We start from the raw sequence: 23,440 nt of genomic DNA on the forward strand, positions 1-23,440 counted from the left end.
ACTCAAATGGGGTCTAAACTTTGGCCCTGACATTATTATTTCTGGGACCTACAAAGTCACACTCTCTGACTGAAAATAAGATGAAATGGATCCCAAGAAATCAATCTGCCACCAGCAGCAGAGAATACCACTTGTGACAGGAAGGCACCATTAACGCAGACCCTTACAGTAGGTTTTCAAAACAACTTAAAATGAAACCCCCTGTTAAATCAGTAAGACAAAATATATTTTCACTAAATTAGTGTTATCACGTATTATACTTAATGACCCCATTTACACTTAACCACTTCATGTATCTTAGACATAATCGATTGTTATCCTATATCAAAAATTCCAGGTGTAAATGCTGCCGAAAACATTAGAGATCATTTGATTTTAAAACCACCTTCCCACTGGTTTGAGACCCGTTCTACAGAGAATTTGAAGATATTCAGAATGACAGACATAATCATTCTCCTTTTAGGTATTTTAAAGGTAACTACATCAGTCATCATGCAAGAAGCCAAAATACAGTTTCTTTTTTTTTGCTCCCTGTTGTAGTTACAGCTGAAATGACACCACTATGATACTGAAATGAGTTGATTAAAGCGACAGGAAGAAAGCCACTCCAGAAATTTCAACACATCAGTCACACCAGAAGATGTAACATGCTGTTCTAGCTTTTTTCTGATTCATGTGGAGGGAAGAGCAGTGATCTGTATGGGGTGTGGAGCTGCAAGCATAACTCTTAGTCCATCCATGTAAATCATCCATTTTATGGATAAACTGTTATTGTTGTAACTAAAGTGCTACAGTGTAGAAGTTATTCTTCTTCTGGTGTTTTTGGTAATTGCCTATCAACGCAGTAGGACTTATGCTGATTACACGTACCCCAGGAACATGTCTATTTTCTAGTATGACTATGGACTAAACTAGGATTTTTGGACTATTTGGCTGCCAAAAGATTAGGTCCTTTGGACTTCTACTGGGCCCAACAGAGTAATACCTTTTTAAAAATATGTGATGCAATGTTAAACGCCATGAAGTGGGATTTCGGAAAAACATATTAATCAATGCAAACTTTTACAGATAAAATAGTTTTGTAGGATCTTAGTCATGTAGTGACAGCCTGTTTGCCTGTGGTGACTAAATATTTCATCCTCAAAGAAACAAAGGTTGACCACCTCAATACAACAATTTATGTTTATACCACCAATTCAATCTGAGGTTCACAGGAAGGTTACAGATCTATAGCTGTTGTCCACTTTTATCTATATTTAACAGCAAAAAGAGAAGAAATAAAACATCAAGTGGTAATCAGTGAATTCTGGTTCTTGTCACAATGTTTATTGATGTTAGTGATAACCCTCTTCTAAAGATCTGTTTCTGTGGATCTATTACAACTTTCACAAGGTCTGTGATCTCCAGGAAAGAATCAGTAACAGTGTCAGTAGAGCAGGTATCCATTCATATTGCATATATTTCACATACCACTGTATTCTAAGATTTGATCAATGATGTACTAAATGTATTCATTAATGCTTTGTTGGCGCTGGGCTCTCAGCAGTAACTGGGATCAAATATTTCAAAGGAACCGTGAAAATAACTCACATGCCCTTAGGAGCATAAATATTAATCCTTGACTTGTTTATTTCTTGTTCTGAAATATTCATAGTTGTTTTTGCCACTTTCGGAAAAAGTGGAACAAACTTCCCAGTGAAGCAATAACCTAGTCATATCCCAGCCAGACGCTCTCTGAACATCTTGCTCTGTTCATTTCCAATTTTGTTTGATGAACATCTGTCATTGGGCCTTTACTTTCTCCATAGTCCTCGACTCGTCCCAAACAGGCCCCACTTCCTTATAACTCAGTCATCTGCTTGTGTCCTAGTAATCAAACTTGCATCATGACCTTTTGATTTTTTTTTGCTGTGCCACTGAGGGGGTGTATTACATTACATCATTGCATTTAATGCTGAGGGTCCCACTTGGTGCTGTAATTTTGTTTCTCATCTTTTTTGGCATAACATCTCCTCTTGAAGGCTCTCAAGTTGTAAAAAGTCTTCTTTAATCACTTGACCCACATTGAATTATGTTTTTAGACCATTTCAGCTGTTCTAATGGATGCACTTCAAGTAATGAGAATATACGTGCTGACTGCTTTTCTTTTGTCTGAAAGCCCTTGGAGTCTATTGTTACGAGTTACTGTGTAAAACCTTAGGCTTAAAAATGAAAATTTTTTCAGACATCATCTTACTTATTTAAATACAGAATGATTGTGTCCTCATTCTGTCTGAATGACTGAGATGAAGAAATAATGACTTCTTTTGCAACTTTGAAATATCCATAAAAACGCTCGGGCATGCAACAACAAACGGCAACGACTCAAAGGATCCAGTTGCAGTGAAAATAGGTCATTGGCTGCATTAGGGGCTTTTTAAAACACAAGAAGTTCCATCTGAGACAGGAAATCGAGCCATCACCCTCAGTGCGTCACATTTACTGTTTAAACTCCTCATTGTTTTCCTCCGATGCAACATGAGCCGGCACACCAAGCGTGTTTGGCAGGAAAACAAAACTAAGATTTTTCACAGTGTCACTTCAGTACCACTTCAAAGACTGCAGAGGTGTTTTAATCTGCAAAGACACAGGAGTTAAAAGACAAAAAAAAAACCCACAGCTCATACTTTCCCTCATTTATACCAAAAGTCTGAGTTGCTGGAGGTGAAGTGTGGTGGCAACGTCTAAATGAGAGGTTTCTAAATGAAGCACAGCTGTAATTAGCCCTAATAGTTCGTCAGCTGCAACGCCTCAAGGGAAAAGACATCCAGACTGAGTAGCAGAAAGCACTCGGCTTTAGTTAGAACAAATTCCTAATGATTCGGTAGAGGCCCGAAGAGGACGGGTTATTCATTACATCTAAATGCTATTTAGATGATCAAAAGATGTGTGTGAGCGATTGATCAGAGGTTGTTTAGGTTATCTTAATACTTAAGACTTAAGGATACACACACCATGCCACACCACTCCCTGTTTTACTCCTAACATGACACTGATTATGCAGTGTTTATGCTAATGAGAGTAGCTAATGACAAAAAGTGGCACCAGTCAAGGGCAGGGAGTTTAAAGTGAAGCTTTGCTCACAAACATGGTGTCACGTATCTGTGGATCTGACTTGCTCAAATACCATATACCGTGGCTTTAAACCAACTTTGCACAATGACATTAAAATGACAGTGAGAGGTAACTGAAAGATTTAACGTCTCTGTAATGAGGCTCTGTTTACCATAAATAGGCTCTGTGACCATTTGATGCCAGAGGATAACAAACAGATAAAAGGATCAACCTTTGGAGAGTTATAAGACTTTCTTACTGTTTGATTTGATTCTCAAGCTTAGATTTGTCGCGTATAGCAGGTAAGTATACAGAATACAGAAATACAGAAAATTAACTTAGATAAGAAGATCGATATCTCTCTGATATCAGTACCATAAATGCAGTATTGGGCAAGTTACTCAGTAATTGTAATGAGTTACTTTTTACATATACATAATATTACTTTACTTATTAATGGGTATTAAAAGTACCCTACGTTACTCGCTAGTTACTATATTATTTTCACTACCCCACGCCCTGCCCCTTCCTAAAAAGTGACAGATAATCTGTTTAGCCAGCTCATTTTAGAAATGAATCCACTTTACTAGAACATTAATTAACTTTAAGAGTCAACAATCAGTGTTGTTTGAGAAAAACATAAAACATAAAACGTTGCTTAATGCCACTCTCTCCCGGCTATACCATCCATGCATCAGTGACAGTAGCAGCCTCCTTGTCAGCACCGGAGGCTGTTTCTACAAGTTCCACATCCCTGTGCTGCTTTAGCCTCTAAGAAATTAGATGTAGAATTGTTCGCGGTTGAATGCTTTTTGCTGGTCGCACAAAGTTTACAACGACGACCATGACCTGTGCATCTCTGACTGTGACAAACTCACAATAATGGCAATACTTGTCCAAAGAATGCCCATCTCCCTCGTTCTCCATACTGCCTTCAGCTTTTTGGCTAGCAGCTGACCTAAACAACACCAAGGTCCGGCTTCTTGACTTGAACTGATCCCTGACCTGCCGAGCAATCGTACTTTCACATCAAGGACGACAAAACAATTTGCATTCTGGTAACGCAGAAATGCTGCGTTACTTAAATTGGTAACTGAGGGTAGTGATGGCGCAATAGATAAGACACATGCCTTTGGTGTGACAGACCCAGGTTCAATTCCCCACTGCAGCGCATCCACCAATGTGTCCATGAGCAAGACACTTAACCCCTAGTTGCTCCAGAGGCGTGCGACCCCTGACATATAAAGCAGTTGTAAGTCGCTTTGGATAAAAGCGTCAGATAAATGTAAATGTAGTAACTGTGTATATTATTACTGTCTGGGAAATAGTAATCCCTCACACTACTAGTTACTGGGATAAGTGATGATATTACAGAAATGCGTTACTGCCCAACACTGCCTAAATGTAATGCTACAACCTTCTGCTGGTTAGCTTAGCTTTCATAAGGACGGGAAGAAGGGGGAAACGGCTAGTCCAGCTCTGTCCAAAGACAGACAAATTAACCTGCCCACCAGCACCTCCAAAGATCACTGATTAATACATTATATCTTGTTTGTTTAATCTGTACAAAAACTGCAATGTAAAAAATACAAGTTGCGGTTTTACAGGGCGTTATGTGCCTGCCTATTTTTGGGAGCAAGGACTTCCTGGAGTCTCAGCCTGACTGAATCTACCCAGATGAAATTATAACCAACCTTCACTCCTTCCTGCCCCCCTCCCCTTTATCTTTTCCAAGTCTGTGCACACAAAGGGACCTGCCGCTGACCGTCCAGTCCTGCGTCCTCCCCAAGGACTGCCAGGTGACCGACTGGGCCGAGTGGGGCCCCTGCTCCAAAACCTGCTTGGACCCTGAGTCTCCCATAGGCAATCGCACTCGGAACAGACAGGTGCTCCAGTTCCCTGTGGGCGAGGGGGCGGAATGCCCGCCGCTGGAGGAGTGCGAGTCATGTGAACCTCTGGGTGAAGGAATACCGCCTTGTGCCACGTGAGTTCCTCCTGATGACGGGGAGGGAGGCGGGGAGCACAGCAGGGAGTGAGCAGGGGCTTTCTGAATTTGAGTGAGTGTAGATATGTCATTTATAGTGCAGTACTCGACAGGCTCTCCTATTTTACAGGGATCAATTGCATGTTAGGTTGTGATAATAACCTCCTCCTTGGTTACAGCATTGTGAAGACCCTGCTACAGTACGAAACATACTGCAGGGATTCATTCTGTATTCCTGTAAAGCTCAGACAATAATAGAGTAAAATCAAAGTGTTTGGTATTCAACCTGGCTGAGGCTGCACACACTTCCTGTTGACTTCCCTTTACTCATATTACCAAGCTAATTTGCGCTCGTGGGTGGCCCTTGGGTGTGTGTGTGTAGGAGACAACATATGGAGACAGATTGTGTAAGCGCTTGGGCTGGTGCCAGACACAAAGTAGAGACAAATGGACGGAGACTACAAGGATATTTGAGTCCTACCAACTCACACATACACAAAGATTCCTCAATTTTACAGCTATTGCCAAAATACCTTTCTTACATTCTTAGTCCCATCCAGGTGTTTGATTTACTGTCAGACTGGCCCTCTTCTTCTGTTTGGTAAATAAATGGTTAAACTGACGATGAAACAATTAGATGGATTTGAACTGTCTACTGGCTGTCCACATCCTTGACAGTATTTGCATACTGTACAATTAAATTGGTTGTATATATCTGATAGAAATTGGTTGTATATATCTAATATACCTTTATGTGCTAAAGTTATGTCTGCAGGGTTATAAATTACACCCAAACAGACCTGGTGTCTCAGTACATCCATTTCTGTTTTTCAATGTTCTTTCTCACTGTAGTTACACCTGGAGAACCACAGAGTGGAGCGACTGCCGGGTTGACTCATTGCTAAGCCAACAGGACCGTCGACGTAGTAACCTGACAGGTCTTTGTGGGGGAGGCCTGCAGACCAGGGAGGTTTATTGTGTCCAGGCCAATGTTGAGCTTCTAAAATACCTCAACGACCTCAAAGAAAAAGACAAAGGTAAAAATATGTATATATATGTATTCTCACTGTTATTTTTCTAACTATTTTCCCATGTTTTTGTGTCTATGTGACTTATTGGGGCAACATTTTTAGACTGCAATTGGCAGCAGCAAATTAGGGCTACACTTCACAAGGAACAGTTGCTATATCATTCTCGTCAAAGCCACCAGACTCCCTTGACAAAATACATTACCAAATTTTACATTGCAGAACATGGGAGTTGCTGCCTTGGTGAAAAAATGGGATCTGATGTGATGGCTGTTTCCTTGAGTATAAACCCAATTCATAGATAAAGAAATTAGACCCCCAAACATTTTCCTTAAAAATACTTGCTATGTTAGTTAGCTAGCTAGCTAATGGACCATCCTAGGTTGTCTATTAGCATTATGGCTAAGTTATTAGTTAACACTAGTGTGAAATGCCACTTCTTTAACTTAGCAAGCATTAATAACATATAACATATAATTATAATATAAATATAATTTAATCATGCATGACAGGAGAGTTATCACTGGAGAGCAGCTAACAGACTCCATGTTGAGGCTGACTTGCATGGATATGTAACACTACCTGATCACCTTAAATGACACCCTTGAATATACATTTATGTGATTGGCTGAAGCAGAAGGAGCCATCTGATTGGCCACAGCTAATTCCCTGTTAAAGAAAATGAAGCGAAGTGCAGTGAATTTCACACATGACAAGCAGTTTGTAAATGCAGGTTCAACAGTTTGTGTATACAGGTGCTGGTCATATAATTAGAATATCATCAAAAAGTTGATTTATTTCAGTAATTCCATTCAAAAAGTGAAACTTGTATAATGTATACATTCATTCCACATATTTCAAGTGTTCATTCCTTTTAATTTTGATGATTATAACTGACAACTAATGAAAACCCCAAAATCAGTATCTCAGAAAATTAGAATATTGTGAAAAGGTTCAATATTGAAGACACCTGGTGCCACACTCTAATCAGTTAATTAACTCAAAACTGACCTGCAAAAAGACCTGCAAAGGCCTTTAAATGGTCTCTCAGTCTAGTTCTGTCGGCTACACAATTATGGGGAAGACTGCTGACTTGACAGCTGTCCAAAAGACGACCATTGACACCTTGCACAAGGAGGGCAAGACACAAAAGGTCATTGCTAAAGAGGCTGGCTGTTCACAGAGCTCTGTGTCCAAGCACATTAATAGAGAGGCGAAGGGAAGGAAAAGATGTGGTAGAAAAAAGTGTACAAGCAATAGGGATAACTGCACCCTGGAGAGGATTGTGAAACAAAACCCATTCAAAAATGTGGGGGACATTCACAAAGAGTGGACTGCAGCTGGAGTCAGTTCTTCAAGAACCACCACGCACAGACGTGTGCAAGACATGGGTTTCAGCAGTCGCATTCCTTGTGTCAAGCCACTCTTGAACAAGACACAGCGTCAGAAGCGTCTCGCCTGGGCTAAAGACAAAAAGGACTGGACTGGTGCTGAGTGGTCCAAAGTTATGTTCTCTGATGAAAGTAAATGTTGCATTTCCTTTGGAAATCAAGGTCCCAGAGTCTGGAGGAAGAGAGGAGAGGCACAGAATCCACATTGCTTCAAGTCCATTGTAAAGTTTCCACAGTCAGTGATGGTTTGGGGTGCCATGTCATCTGCTGGTGTTGGTCCACTCTGTTTTCTGAGGTCCAAGGTCAACGCAGCCGTCTTCCAGGAAGTTTTAGAGCACTTCGTGCTTCCTGCTTGTTATGACCTGGCTCAAAAGGCCACAACAAAAGGGAGAGTGGGTTTTGAGGACTGTTGAGCTTCTGCTAGTTTATGTATGGAAGGTCACAGTTTCAGATTGCTATACTAGTTTGAAAATTCTAAACAGAGAATTCATCAAAACATGCTCTTCCTTGCTTCAAAATGCATAAAATGAAAATGACTTAATCCACTACCTCTGTCTCCCAGTTTTTCCAGTCATTTTGTCTGCTGCTCTTTCCTATTCTCACCACTGTCCTCTGTGATATTTATATTATTACTTTGTTGCACATCACACAGTTTAGTTGTATCATTTCAGGGAGGAATCAACCATCTTCCTTCGAAAGTCTACACCAGAGTTGCATACATCAACCACACAGCATACCCTGACACAAAACAGTTGAACTCTCTTGTGTAACTCCTAATAAATTTGATCAAGCACTGTTAAATGACAACTTACATCCTCTAACCCACCCACACAGTGTTTAAAAACTACAGTCCCCTGGTGGTTTTGTAGCAAATAATTGCATATCAAGTGCTTGCCACAGGTATAAACCTACATGTTGTCTCGATTCATGCCCAAATCCACAATGACATACAATATTGCATTTACATTAATTGTCACTGTCGTATGTTTTTTTTTCATCTTGTCTTCAAATATCCCACTGGCTACATTGTCAGCTTCAAGTTTTCTGTTTGAACACCTACACAGACTTTTACCGACTGCCAGTCTCTCGTTTCAAACCAAATCAAGAGTAATTTAAAACAGGGATTTGTCTGCTCAAGAGCCCTGTGACTTGTCAGTGGTCACAAGCACCAAGGCCTCCAATTCTGACACTTGTCAAGCCAGCTTAAATTCAAAGCTGCCCTCTTAAAGAGGGTGTTAAAGACATTAGTTGAGGCTGAGCTTATGGAGGTCAACCGTGTTGGTCGCGTGAGAGAGAGTGACAAAGTCTAAGAGGTGGTGAGATGCCCAGTCCCCTGTGTGCCAAATGTGGAGCGATGTTCCTCTCACGCAAACTAAGTATTTGGAGTGCGGTCTATCCATTTTAGTGGTGTTCAGTGTAAGTTGTGAATGTATGGAGGTATCAGCCGTTGGTAATAGCCTGATAATCACTCTGAAGTGTCATTTCATGTTCATCATGATTCAGTCTGACATTGTGTTCATGTGCACCTGTTTCTATTAGGGAGGGGAGGGTATTTAGCAAAACAAAGTTACAAAGTGAACAAGTAATAAAAAAGTAAATATATTCCAAGATGTAAATGATACAATTGCAAAAAATGATAAGTAAAGCAATTACAAGAATTTACCATCAATTCATAGAAAGACATAGGACAACAGGCGGCTTAAGTATCTGTCCTGTTTATGCTATTTGCAGTTGATACAGAAGCCAGGGTCACTAGTAGCAGTTGACTTACCGTTGGTAATTTCAGATGAAAACATATGTAGATTTAAGAATTATTTCTGATTGTGAACTAAAGACAGCTTGTATAGTTATGATGGTCTAATCCACATTGTGGCATTTTTTGGGCCATTTTTCTATTATGATTTAGTAAATGAGTTTTAAACTAGCTAATAGTTACTCAGAACTTTTTGTAATGGATTTATTTAATAACTACCGCAACTCAAACCAGGTTTAGATTTAATGAACTGCCTATGAGCAAAATCCTTGTTTTGTTGCATCAATCAGTAATGGGCGGCACCAAAATGGACATTTATCCATGTAAATATGTTGCAGGATATTACATTTTTAATTTTTAATATTAATCTAACACTATCTGGTGTGATGTTGAAAAAATTCATGATAAATTACTTTATGAAAGAAAAGCTGGCAGTGCATGTTGTTTCTCAGAGTTTGAATTGATCGGCGGCCCTTTGGTTTTGTGTATCAGCCCTAATTAAAGAATAATGAGTCTGGTAGCCAAGATTGAATCAACATCGACAGACACTGCTCAGAGAGAGCATACTGTATAATATCTGAAAGAATGTTTAGTGCAGAGTGTATGTCCTTCCTCTGTCTGTCTGCCTTTCCCACTTCCAGCAGAAGTATTATAGGTCTAGTAAGAGCATACAGCATACATGTGCCTGCAATGAAACTGGAGCGATCATACACATAAAAGCGTCTTTAACCTCTGTTAAAATGCAGTTCATATATACAGTACAAGCATGTCGCCAGGGCCATCTGTGCAGAAATGTGTGTGTGAGTGTTTGCACAAACATACACACACATACACAGTTCTTATCTTCTTGGCGCAGGATTCTTTTTTCCTCCATTGGGGGGTAATCTTCCAGTATACCACTGAGACATAGAGGCAGACAGTGGTTCAGTGAAGTTTGCTGCAACCAGCGCTCCCTTTCTCCCGTGTCTCATGCATAAATATCACCATGCAACAGGGCGGAAGATACCCGCAGGCAAAAATCTGGAATCAGCTTAATCTTTATGAGGGAGTAGCTCCGATCTGACCCCAGATCAAGATCCCAGCCTAAGTAACGTCATTTGGCACTTCCTCAGCTAAGGCTGTGTACCAAAGGGATCGCTGAAGCACTTCCACCAACCTTGTGGGAATTGACATTTTGGTCACCTTTCCCAATATTTGAATTAAAAGTCCTCTAAAGGTGCATTAACACTGAGTGTTTTAGGTGAGGTTTATTCAAATTCAAGTCATTTCAGCTTAGAAAAATGCCTCCTGAACTCAGGCGGCACCAAAATTGCAGTCACCAGACAATGCAGGGCACTGAAGTGACAGAAGGTATTAAATTACAGTTCATAATTTTTCAGAAATTTGCTTGCTTTCTGAGAGTTAGGAGAGAAAATCAATATCAATCTTGTGCCTGTTTGTTAAATAAAGAGCTGGAGTCAGGACACAGTTAGCCTAGCTTAGTCTAAAGACTGGAAGCAAGGGGAAACAGCCAGCCTGGTTTGGTTCTCAAAAATATGCCTACCAACATCTTTTAAGCTGCCTTATTTACACAGTGTGTGTTGCATGGACAGAAATGTAAAAACAACAATTTGAGATTTTAGTCGGGGTTTATCTGTCATCTTGTGCTTCTGTGCTAAGTCTACAGCCACAGTGAAGGTTGCCAGACAGGTTGGATTTTGTGCAAGCATAATAGTACCAAACCTGGCAACCCCGCAGTGATGACAAGACTTTGGGATCACTACGACTGGCTATTGTTTTCCAAGGCATGGTTTCAGCTCATAACTCCTGACTCCAGTTACGTACCTTTAACACAAAGAAACAAGAGTGATCTCAATCTTTTCATCGTAATCTTGGAAAGGCTGCAAATGAGCATGAAATGTTGAACTATTCTTAGAAATGCATGGAAAGCCTCAAAAGACAATGTAAAATCTGGACTGACACACTCAGGTGAGTTAATTAGCTGCTTTGAAGAGCAACAAGTTAAATTATGACAAGAACCACAGATAAATCTGTCGCTCTGAAGTTGAAAAGACTGTAATCAGAGTTCTTTTGATCCCCCAACACCAAAATCCGCAACCTGATGAAATGACATGAATCTCCAAAAGTCCATGAGGCTTTTGATCATAAACCATGGGTCTCATCTGGCCATGTCAAAATAAATGAATCACAAAGAAAACTTACTATATCTTCCACTATCACTCACTTCAAAGATAATAAAAGACAGATTTAATCATGTTCTTAAAGCATTTAATTGATAATGAACCCGGAACATGAGGCCCAGTTCTCTGTGGCCTTTCCTGCTTTTGCTGTTGCATTAGTCCTTGCCTGTGTGCTGTTTTCCGTCACTTTCTGTGTTTGTTTGATAGTGCCTCCATCCCCCATTGTGCGCGTAGCTAATAGCGCTATCTCCCCTGTAATTGCAGCAGGTCAGACCCAAAGACAGCAGAAACCTAGTGTCGCCCCTCTCCTCTCCATCACCTTCCAGATTACAGGTAGGTGTTTTTAGTCACGCTGATAACAAAGCCACAGCCTCTCCCTCTGCTTTATACCTCCCGGGTCTCTGTTTTTCCCCTTTTCATCTTTCTCTTCACTCCTACTCTCATTGTCAGTCTCATCTCCTCTATCCTTGTTCTCTCTATTCTTTTCTCCTCTCCTCATTTCTCCTCTCCTACCCTCTTGTTTACTCTCCTCTTCTCTCCTCTCCTCATTTCTTTTCTCCTGTATCTTTGTCTCCTCTTCTATCCTAATTTCTCTACTGTCCTCTCCTCATTTCTCCACTCCGACCCTCTGTTCTTGTTTCCATTCCCCTCCTCTTGATTGCCTGTCCTCTATCCTAGTCTCCTCTCTTCTCTCGTCTCCTCTCCTTGTGCTTCCTCTCTTCTCTTTTCTTGATTCCCCTTTTCCTCTCTCACCAGCTCCTCTCCTCGTCTCTCCTCTTGTTTCCTCTCTCCTTGTCTCCTCCTCTACTCTCTTCTACTCTCTTCTTCTCACCTCTCGTCTCATCTATCTTGTTTCCTCTTCTCTCCTCATGTTTTCTCTCTCCTATCTCCTTGTCTCCTCTCCTATTTTCTACCTTGTTTTTTGTTCTCTAGTACATGAATTTCAGTCCTAGGCACACACCAGGCAGAGAAAAATTCTTCTATTGGATTGAGGAAAGGGGTTTATGGTTGAAGGTAATCATTTATGAATCACTGGATGCTGGTTGATGTTGGACCACTTGCTTAGTGGGACGCTACAGTGAAAGCTGACATTGTCCTATAGACAAGAAAATGTTCAGTGCTAAATGGCCCCAAGGTTGAATGATGGTCAATGGGCGACATTGCCACTACGCTGGCCAGGGACTTGACCACATATTGGTTTGATGACATCATTAGAAACAAGTGTGCAGAAATATGAGTTGCTGTGCGTAAAGGATGACAGCTGTGTTGTAGGTGTGTTGAACTTTTGCCGCGTGTATTTACCATTTTGCAGCAGAAGTGCATCACAGTGTGTTTTCGTGAGTGAGAAGTTATTTAAAGTTTGGCAAAAAGAGTGGATGAGATTTGCAATAAAGTGTCTTAACTACATGAAATTGTTTAAGGTTTTGTCAAAAGACTGATTCGACAAATGGGTTTAGGCCACCGAGCATTTGGTTCAGAAAATGGGGATTAGTGTTTTAGCAATTGTGAAAAACTGTAATAAACATTTAAAAAATATCAAATATTGAATCTTCTTTCCACTACTGCATTCTTTAGATCTATAACTTATGATACATACGTATATACAACATACACATTTCAATAAGCCTTGCTACTCTTTATCCAGGGTGTTCAGTATTGTTGCCAAATCCAACAACGGGACAAGTGAATTACAACAAAGTTCTGTATTCTCCCATAAAAAGCCAGGCAGAAGAGTTGAAGCTTTGAAGGGACTGTAAGAAAAACTTCGTTCCCCCAGAAACAGAATATGGATTTTCCACCGCTGCAGACAGTAAGCCATACTAGCATGAGGGATTTCTTTCCCTCCGTTGTCAGTTCAGCACAACAAAAAAATGAGCTCACTGAAGATCACACTATAAAATGGACTAATAGAGACACGAGATGTAGCAAAAGTTTTTTTTTCTCCTTATCACACAGAGACCCAACACTCCTCAGTGTTGTATTCCAAAATGGATTGATGTTAAAAGATTGAAGTCAGTGTAGTTCCCCAATAAGACGTGGATTAACAGTGGCTCAGCAAACTGTAGTATTTGACTTTCAGTGTATTTGTAAGAGGAATTAGCAATTTAGCATTTCAAAAGCCCCACTTGCCTTCCCCTGTACAGTTCTGAGGGAATTATGATTCAGCTCTCCTGACTATGCAGACTTTAAGCTCTTAGATGTCTTGTAGGAACAGTCGGAATACAGGAAATAAAGAGCCTCAGGTTGAACATGTCAAGAGATTTACTTGTGCGAATCACTAAATATCCGCCATAAAAACTTTGAAATTTGCCACTCAATGCCTTAAAACTGGAGATCAATCCACACTTTGTAGAGAAAAGTATTCTTTCTTTTTTGTTTTCTGTTTTTTTTACTTTCATGCCACCACTGATGTCATAATACTAAGTGTCAGTTTTAACAAAAGGCAGATTTCCTTTTGGGGGAAAAAACATTGTAATATCCCAAACAGATGGTACCAATTGAGTTTTTCACTGTTCTACAGTAGCATCAGATTAAAATGAAACAAAGTCTACTCACAGTAACAGGTGTTGGTGCAGTGCTGCAGTGAGTTGGTCACAGAAGAAGAAAACAGCACTAAACTTGAGGGGTGATATTGATTATTGAAAAAAGTCCGAGACATTATATAATTACAGTATTAATAAAATATTTGTGTAGAAGTTAAATTATTCCATTGGTTGATATTTTGTTTAGATAAACAATGTTTTAAATGACTGGCATAAAAAACTAAACTATAGACTACAAACTTTATTATAACTTCATTATAATATTATACAAATTATTCATTAGTATTGACTATGCATTTCAGAATGAAACCTGATTCATATGCACAGCTGTACGTTGGCTCTGTGTGTGTAGCTGGAAAAAGGGAAAAGGTTTAGAGGTGTCAGTCACAGTGTGGAGCTCCAGGCAGGTGGTTGAAAATTTCTGCTGAGTGAGCAGGACTCCATGGACGACCTGGAAGCTTGGAGGTGGCATTTTGTTGGCCTGGTGATTTAAAGCAATAGGGCAAGAAATATGCTTATTTGATTTCTTGATGAGAGTTTCATATCTCTAAATATGAAGCAACAGCTAGCAGCTAGTTCAGGTTCAGGTTATTATCTTTGTACACGTAAATCTGTCTTTGCAGTGGACAAGTTGTCCTCACATCTGGAAACAAAGACAGACAGCAGTCACTAACCAGTAGACAGTATACAGTAGATAAACCATTGGTTAGTTTCGCACAAATACTGGAAGTATGGGGGTGAAACACCTAAGCTGGTTCTGTCCAAAGGAACAAATCCACTTACTAACAAATTCAGCACTCACTAATTAACTTTTTATCTTGTTGGTATAATCTGTACAAAAACTGAACAATTTTGTGGTTTTAGAAGAGGTTATGTGACTATTTCTTAGCCCCAGCCAATTTCCTGGTTGACTGGTAACCTCACGGGGACAACAACTAGAAATAGTCCAGCACATAAACCCCCAAAATGTCCATGCAGTACCCTGTAACTGCCACTTTGTCCCATTTCTCCTTCTCTGCCCTTGTATTTCCTTTCAATCTTCACCTTTTAGTATCAAAAAATACAGAAAAAGGGGAAGAAAGATGGATTCACACCTCTGGAAGATCCAGTTGCACTACTGTGAAATTACACTGACACCAACATACATACACTATGTGCATGCATAAATGCATAAACCCTGTATCTTCAGAAGCTCCACACATCAAATTTATTTATTGTGGCACGGTTCAGCAGACTTGTAAAAATGTATTCTGCACAGTTGTCACAGAGCTGTACCTTGCGTGGTGATAGCATCTCTCCTTTTTATTTCGACAAAGTTCCTCAGTGGGAGTTCAGACAGGCATATACTTATCGGTTGCATCATGGAAACGGCTTACTAAATCCAATATGGCACGACTAAGGAAAGTAGCTGCCAAATTACACCTCACAGAATAAACATGAGCCAAGACATTGTCAGTGTTCTCTTACACCTTCAGTGTTGTATTGTTGCATCCTCTATCCTGTCTCTGTTGAGAGTCGGTGGGCAGGGCTCCACAATGTTTTATGTTTCGAGCAAGGCGCTGTACGAGATAATCATTGCTAATTTATCATTCTGACATGCTAACAGGGAGGTGATAAACAAAACAAAGGGATAATAGTGTGTACTTCACAGCATGTTTTGTTTTTTCACTGTGGTTCTCATCTGCTGTCCATAGGGAATCTAATGCCAGGAATAAAAGTAAATAAGCATTTTTGTGTCCCTTGTTTCTGTTGATTGCAATGTAAGTAAGTAAAAAATAGCATAAAGACAAACCACAATAGGATCAAAGTAAAGCAGGTTCATTTTATCTGCTGCTTATTTTGTGTTCCTTTTTGCTTATCTGCACAGCCTCCCGCCCGGTGGAAAACAAGCTGTGCAAGGGTCCGATCCCCAACAGGTCCCAGCTGTGCCAAATCCCCTGTCCCATCGACTGTGAGGTGTCTCCGTGGGGTGCCTGGGGGCCCTGCACCTTCGAGAACTGTGATGACCAGGCTGGGAAGAAAGGTATGACAACACAGCCCCATTAGATAACATTATGGTTTAATGGGGCTATGTGCAGCATTTCAAGCATCATCTTGATTTATCAAAGTTATTGTGTTTCATTGGTATAAGACGATAATGATCTAAGGCCAATTCAAATTGTTGATGTTTTTCTAAATAATCCCCCCACCTACTGTTCCTCCTTGCATGTATTAATTTTCTTTTGTTCCTTTTTTGCCTCTATTATAGCCTCTATTACAGCTAATGTATATGTATCCATCGTCTGTCATTCCCTCGCTCATCTGGTGTTGAGATAAATACCGTTTTAGTGATAAAACAGAAATAATCTCTTCTTTCATTCCTTATAGTTCTTTCCAGTAATTATACCAATGTATTAAAATTAATGTAGAAATAATATATTATTATGTATAAATACTTTCAATAACTTTATCTAGATACTGTCCTCTGTTGTAACCAAAAAAACGTTGGTTGTAAAATATCTGGTCCTTTACTGTGTGGTAAACACTGCCATCCAACACTTTATATTATCTTTTTAAAGAGAACAATATAACTGTATAAACATTATCTTTGAGTCTGTATTCATGGATCTGCAGTCTTCATAGTTTTACTACATAATATTATTCATCATTTTTCTAGAGTTATTGATTTAATGTGTCCTTTGTTTTGTCAGTATGTCGCAGTTGTTTAAACAGTGCATTCATAAATTGGGTAAAGAAAAATGCTCATGCAAAATTAAATCTAAATCTAATGTGAAAGAGCAATTAAGTGATCAACATTGTGTTAGCTAAAGCTAATCGAAAATGTCACAGGCTGACTTCTGCATGATTTAGTTCATTGGCCGCGTTTGCATTATCACTGTTCATCTGTGACATTACTGGAAGTAAAAACTCACTTCATACCAGAACAAGTTGGGCAGGGTAAAATTTCTGGCAGCCTCAAGGTCAGTCCATGTGGGTAAATCATCAAGGTTTTTCTCACATTCCCGTTAATATTAATGAGCTGTCTCAACAAGTCAACCATCAAAAGCAAACCAAGCTCATCATGAGCCTCAGTGGTGCAGTACCCACTCAGCAGTGGAGGAATGCAACTAAGTACTTTTACTTAAGTATTGTACTTAAATGTGAGGTACTTTTTATCCCACTTCATTGTTCTACTCCATTTCATTACATTTCAGAGGGAAATATTGTACTTTTTTACAGCACTGCATTTTATGGTTACTTTACAAATTAAGATTTTTGCATCCAAAATATAGCAAAATGTTGTTTTTTATAAATTACCCAACAATATATACAGTACATGTACCGCTGAAACATTTATCAATATACAGAAACAATGAATTGGAACTTTCTTTTATAATTGGATTTACAATTTTTTTATGCAAATATACCAAACATTTTATAGTTCCAGCTTCTCAAATATAAGTATTTACTGCTTTTCCTTTGAATTACTTTTAATTTAATTTTAATAATTTTGAGGTTTGGACTGTTAGTTATACAGAAGTGTGATTCTTGAGGGTGTCACTTTGGGCTCTGGGTAATTGTGACATTTCTCACTATCTCACTATTTCAATATTTTTAAAAACCAAACAATCAGTTGATTAATCGAAAAATAGTCAGCAGATTAATCCTTTCTTAAAGCTAGGGTAGGCAATGTTAACCCACCCCCTCCCTTCAGGCCTCCTTCCAAAGCCAGCCCCTAAAGCACATTTTCATGCACAGTGAGTGCACGGGCAGGGTGTGTGCAGGTCGGCAGATTGGACCTGCAGACTAGGTAAAAAAATTTGGCCTTGCTTCCTGCGACAGCCACAGATATCAGTTTTTTTTTTTATTTTTATCATAACCTTTGATTTATTGATGCTTTTAATGTCAAATTATAATATAATCTTAATCTGAAAAGTAACTAGTAACTAAAACTGTTATTTTCACCATTGTCTGTGCACTCTTTGCTACGCTGCAGGTTTCAAACTGAGAAAACGACAGATCACCAACGAGCCAACAGGAGGGCCTGGAAACTGCCCACACCTGGTGGAGGCCGTGCCGTGTGATGAGCCCACTTGTTACAACTGGCAACTGGTCAGCCTAGATCAGTGTGTTCCTGATAATGACAAACCATGTGGCCCGGGCAGTCAGCTCACACAGGTCCAGTGTGTCAACAGCAACGGTGAGATGAGAGAATTACAAGATTTTACTGAATGAATTTGACGAGCTGTGCAGCTGTCTTATTCAAATTAAACATATTATTCCTGATTTACATTATTGAGCAAATTCCTTCTCCCCATTTGCTCGTCCTTGGAGTGCATTGTTCTTTTGACTCACCTCCATTTACAATGAAGAAGTGCAGATCTGACCTTCTATTTTTTCAATGTCACCCCTCCTCTGACCCTCTGTACGGAGCTCTGCGTGAGGAGTTTTCCATGACTGGACTACTGGTTGCCATTTATCAACTTTGTGAGGAGTTCTCTCCAGACTCCTCTCTCCATTCCTTCTTCCTCTCTCCTCCCGTCTCTCCCCCTGTAAAAACCTCTCCTACTTGAACGCTTGCTTGATTCAGCATTGCAACCTCTCTCGCGCTGTCTCTCTCATTACAGTCTTCCTCTCAGCACGCACAATTAAACCTTACTCGCACTAAATCAAATCAATCCTCCGTGGCCCTGGGTCGTAGAGTATCTTGTGCCCTTTGCTGCTCTTGATTTTTACTGCTACTCTTTATTACTGTGAATCTTTAATATAAGGGGGCGGTGGTGCAGACATGCTGTCCAGACTTCCTATTCCTGTATTTGTAGACAAATGTTAGACAAAATAAGGTACAACACATTATTGATTTTCATTTAGTTGCTTTTTTTTCTGGCGAGGTGTAGATTGCACCTTATTGTTATTTATTCAGCATGTAAAGTTAGAATGTGCTGCAGCTCTAGGAATCTCATTCAGTTCCAAATGTACTCAGTAAATCTTCATTTCATGATCCTGTGCGGTGACTTTGTTCATGTTTTCCCCACTAGAGAACTTGATTTGACCTAACGTCTCCCACAAATCACAGTTCTGCATCAACTCCAGGTACTCAGTAAAGTTGGTCCGGCGCATTCTCCGACTGTGCTGCAGGAGTAACAGAGACTCTGCACTGTTCTTTCTCCCCTGACTTCGGTTGATTGATCCCTCCACCACCTTCACTCCCTCATCTGATGAAAATTGATTTGTTCTGTTTGGATTTTCACTCCGCTTTTTGCCTCAGAGATTTTTCACTGCAGTGTCAGTTGTATATTTTCTTCGAGTGTGTCCCAGTCATAAAAGAAAAGGCCACACAGCCGGGCCCCAGACAACAGGCAAGGTCGATACAAATGTTATTGAAACTGGCTATTGATATTCCCCATACTGACTGCCTGCCCACTTAGGCAGGGAGCTGTGTCTTGTCTGCACGCTGAGCATGGAGGTTTTCCTCTCATAGTGGATGTTCTGTTCATTCATGTTTTTTTCTGTGAGAGCCTGAAAACTGCTGGGGTCCCTTGTCACTTCTTATTTTCATGCCTTCTCAGTTCAGTCATGATTGGTTCACTGCATATCTGTCAAACTGACATCTTAATGCAAAGTCAGGCCCAGGCTGACTTTTGAAGCTCAAGCGATTCTCCTCCTTGAAATTCCAGTTCAGCCATTGAAAGGTTTACATTTTCCTGGGTGTATGCATCGCTTACAGGAGAAACTATTCTCTGCTGGGTTCATGGCAGCGATTGAAGCAACATAGACGGGTATGTGGGTTAATGTAATCCACTTATGGCTGATGCAAGGAGCTCATTAATAAAACATGTACAGTAGTGTAAAAATGTGTGAATCCCATGTGAATTTTATCTTACCATGTTCAGTGCCACTTTAATGTGGAGATAGGCCAGAGTCAAGAGTGCATCGATATGAATTATCTACAGATGATCTATAAAAGGGTCATAATGATTTCAATGTCAATATGGAAATACAAGTGAAACATTTTGAATTACTTCTGTGGTGTAGCAAGCAACCTAGGAATACTGGATCAACGCAGAAACATCAGACAAGTCACTGGTTAGAATGCTGTTGGCTATGTGTGCTGCTTAGTTTAGAGATATTTGATGATTACAGGTTCATGCAGTCTGTGATTAAAAATTATATGCAAGTAAGGTTTTACGCAGTTGAACCTGCAGTGCAGATCTTTGTTCTGTTCTGGCAGTGAGAGTAATTACACAAACACTGTCAACGTGCTCATGATGTATGCCTACAGGTGAGCTTGCCTCAGGGAAAGTTCCACAGTTCTAAGACAATAATCCATTATTTAGTTAGAGTAAAAAGAGCTACATAGCCTATATTTTACACATATCAGCCTGTCCAAGAGCAGCGTCCATGTCATGTCTCAGTCCCAGTCAATCACTTTCTTTTTTTGACTGTAATCCTTCCTCTGAACACCGACTTTCCTTTATATCTGGAGCATCAGAAAGCCATGCAGTCACATTATCTCTGTTCAATTTCAGTTCAAGTGGCTTTATTGACATTGCAATGCAGTGTTGCCAAGTACAAATACAAGTACAACGTTGTCAAATCATATTAACACAAACTATACAATCATAAAAAACACCAATAAACAATTCTCAATAATAAACATTCTCTCCAATGGACCTTTTGACAGCAGTGGCGGATCGTGGAGCTCTCTACAAGGCTCTGGGTTGCTCCCCCCATCAATTCTGGCAAACCAATTATTGCTGGTTGATGTAAAATGCATAATTATCAGTGCGCCAGGGTGGGAATGTCGCCACAGACACCAGATTTAAAACTCTGGTATGCTGCGAAATACAGAGAGATTTACCTGACTATAATCAGCATTGTGTAAACTGATTTTGCAAGGGCTTGAATGTAATGGACATTCATTTATAGTATATGTACAACTCCCGCACTCCAACTTTAAGTTTGGCATCTTAACAGCCTAGAGATTCCAATAGACAGCAAGAAATAACTGCAGGGCTTTATAATTTATTAAATGACATTAATGTTTCACATACATTTTTGAATGAGATGTCGATGAACTCCATCCTCATGAAGTCCATGTTTGCAAACCTTGTCTGGTTCAAGATAGCTTTAGCAAAAGACAAGAATGTCAAAAGATAAACCACTTGAGACTGTTGCTGTTGTTTAGGAAACAGTTTGTAATATTCTTTATTATGCTTCACTTGATGTCTGCAGATTTTCTTCTTGTTTCTGTATCAGCCACATGAGCCGTTCACAGAATGCCAAGTTGATGCTTGTGCCAGTTTGGAGAATATCCTTCCCAACTTGTCTTAGGGACAACAGACAGTCTTAAGAAAACAAGCACGCCTCTGCAATTTAAAATGGGCTGTGGGCTTGACATTGTGCCATCAATTAAGAGACACAGCTGCTTTTACCAGCTGCTCCAACCGTTTCTGTACTGAAGTGTATTTTGAGAGTGATAATCTAATTCTTACAATGAATCTTTAAGCCTTCAAGTTTATTCTCATTCCCGAAGTTACCACCCAGACTATCCTCAACTGGCAAGTCAAAGCATGTTTCACTCAGCGCTTCATCAAGCTAATTTCTATTTCTCTTTTTAAACGTTTAGTACCTTTTTATATGTTCTCTTTCCTGAGAGTTTCTGATTTTGAATTTCACTGTTGGATATTTTCACAAATTTATCATGTAGGACTAACAGTGCATACAAGCACATTGTAAAAGACACCAAAATTGAATTTGGGTAAATAAATCAATATAATAACAACAAAGGTGGTTCTTCACTTTGAATATCAGTTTACAGTGTAGTTGACACAAACAGGTTGAGAGAGGGAAAATGCTTTTGTAATTACTGAGGTTATACTAATAATGATCTATTGGTAAAATTAGGGATTCATTTTAATAAAAGACATAATATGAGGTTGATTATTTTCATCATAGGGCAATGTAATTTGTATAATATGACCATTAGTAATTGCCTGAAAATAAAACTAATGTTCCACCTACCCCATCTGCCAAATACTCCATCTATTCTTTATATGTAATCCAATCACAATAATACTTTGATTTACTACCTGGAAAACGGATGGTAGTTCACCACTCTGAGTAACCCGTAAACACATAACGAATCTTGAAAGTCATATCCATGAATCAAATTAAAAGCCACCTGCTTTGGCTTTCAACATAAAACTTTTTTTACTTTATTACTTTGAAGTAAACTTCAAGGATTTCAGTCATTAGCTGAAAAAATAGATGACAACGAAGAGACAAAATTTACATAGATGGTAGTTTCTATGCGATTAACGTGGCTGGAAAATGTAAATTCTCCCATTTTGCCTTGATTTTATGCCTATTGTTAGCATAATTGTGTGGTTTCATTTCTGATATTGATTTTCTTATAATTGTGATGATATTACATTGACATATCCCCATTGGTATGTGTGTATGTATGTATGTATATACTGTGTATATATATATAGATAGATAGCATAGTACCATAGTCTCTTCATTACGGTAAAATAATTTTCTTATTATTGTGAGCAGATTAAAGTACACCCCACTGTTACCTTCTTGCAAAAGTTAAACCCCTTTACTACTGTGTTGTTACAAACATATTACCCCATTGTACACCTTGCTATTAGTTGCACAGTGTATCTGACAATGCAGGTGTATTTTACTTTCAAATGCAGCTTCAGCCTGTCCTGCTATCCTTCATCCCAAATTTAATTGTGTCAAATCTATCAATGTTTCCTTCAGGAGAGGAGGTGGACAGAAATCTCTGCTCATCTTCCCCGGCTCCAGAACCCGTACCCTGTGAGGTACCTTGCTCAAGGGACTGCGTGCTCAGCGATTGGACACCCTGGTCTACTTGCTCTCAGACCTGCTCCAGTAAGACCATCGAGGGGAAGCAGATGAGGACCCGCTCCATTTTGGCCTACAATGCTGGGGAAGGTGAGTCTCTACCTGCTGACAGTCTCCTGCACCATCGTGTATGGAAATATATGCAGATGAGGCCTGGATATTGACTTAGTCATGGCCTTTCAAGTTGTCCTTTGCTGTCACTCACTGAATGTCTGGATTTCACACTTGTCTGCATGTGCATTTGTCCTTATCTCAAACAGTCTGCTTATCTTTGGTGATGATTATTTCTGTTGGTCTGTCTCCTCGCCTGACACTCAATTTTTATCTGTTTCTAAGATCATTTCTCTGCATATTCTTGTTCTCTCTGGTTTAAATCTGTGCGTGTGTGTCTGCTTGTCTGTCTTTCTTTTTTTCATGTCTCCAAACATGTGTGTCTTATCTGAGTGTGTGTTTTCCTCACAGTCACTGCGATGGTTGTGTCATGGATCACAGTGATGGAGGGTAACATTTGTAATTAAAGTTTGCTGGTAGCTGGTTTAAACCTCTAGCTATGTGTCTACATGTAGCAAAATTATAATTGTTAGCTTGTTTTGAATTCTACATTATCAT

The 23,440-nt window shown here is 39.6% G+C and overlaps 1 protein-coding gene across 1 annotated transcript in view; it reads left to right on the top strand.

The window, feature by feature from the left end:
* The window catches only part of LOC123968777 (thrombospondin type-1 domain-containing protein 7A), a 218,003-nt gene that overhangs the window by 107,779 nt on the left and 86,784 nt on the right, over positions 1–23,440 (top strand). The window contains exons 4-9 of the mRNA XM_046045711.1: positions 4,829–5,077; positions 5,930–6,114; positions 11,694–11,762; positions 15,840–15,995; positions 17,949–18,152; positions 22,727–22,921. Coding sequence (XP_045901667.1) covers positions 4,829–5,077; positions 5,930–6,114; positions 11,694–11,762; positions 15,840–15,995; positions 17,949–18,152; positions 22,727–22,921 — 1,058 coding nt within the window. The remainder of the gene's footprint in view (positions 1–4,828; positions 5,078–5,929; positions 6,115–11,693; positions 11,763–15,839; positions 15,996–17,948; positions 18,153–22,726; positions 22,922–23,440) is intronic.

Source organism: Micropterus dolomieu, linkage group LG03 (assembly GCF_021292245.1).
Source record: "Micropterus dolomieu isolate WLL.071019.BEF.003 ecotype Adirondacks linkage group LG03, ASM2129224v1, whole genome shotgun sequence".
In the NCBI taxonomy this organism is placed as follows: domain Eukaryota; kingdom Metazoa; phylum Chordata; class Actinopteri; order Centrarchiformes; family Centrarchidae; genus Micropterus; species Micropterus dolomieu.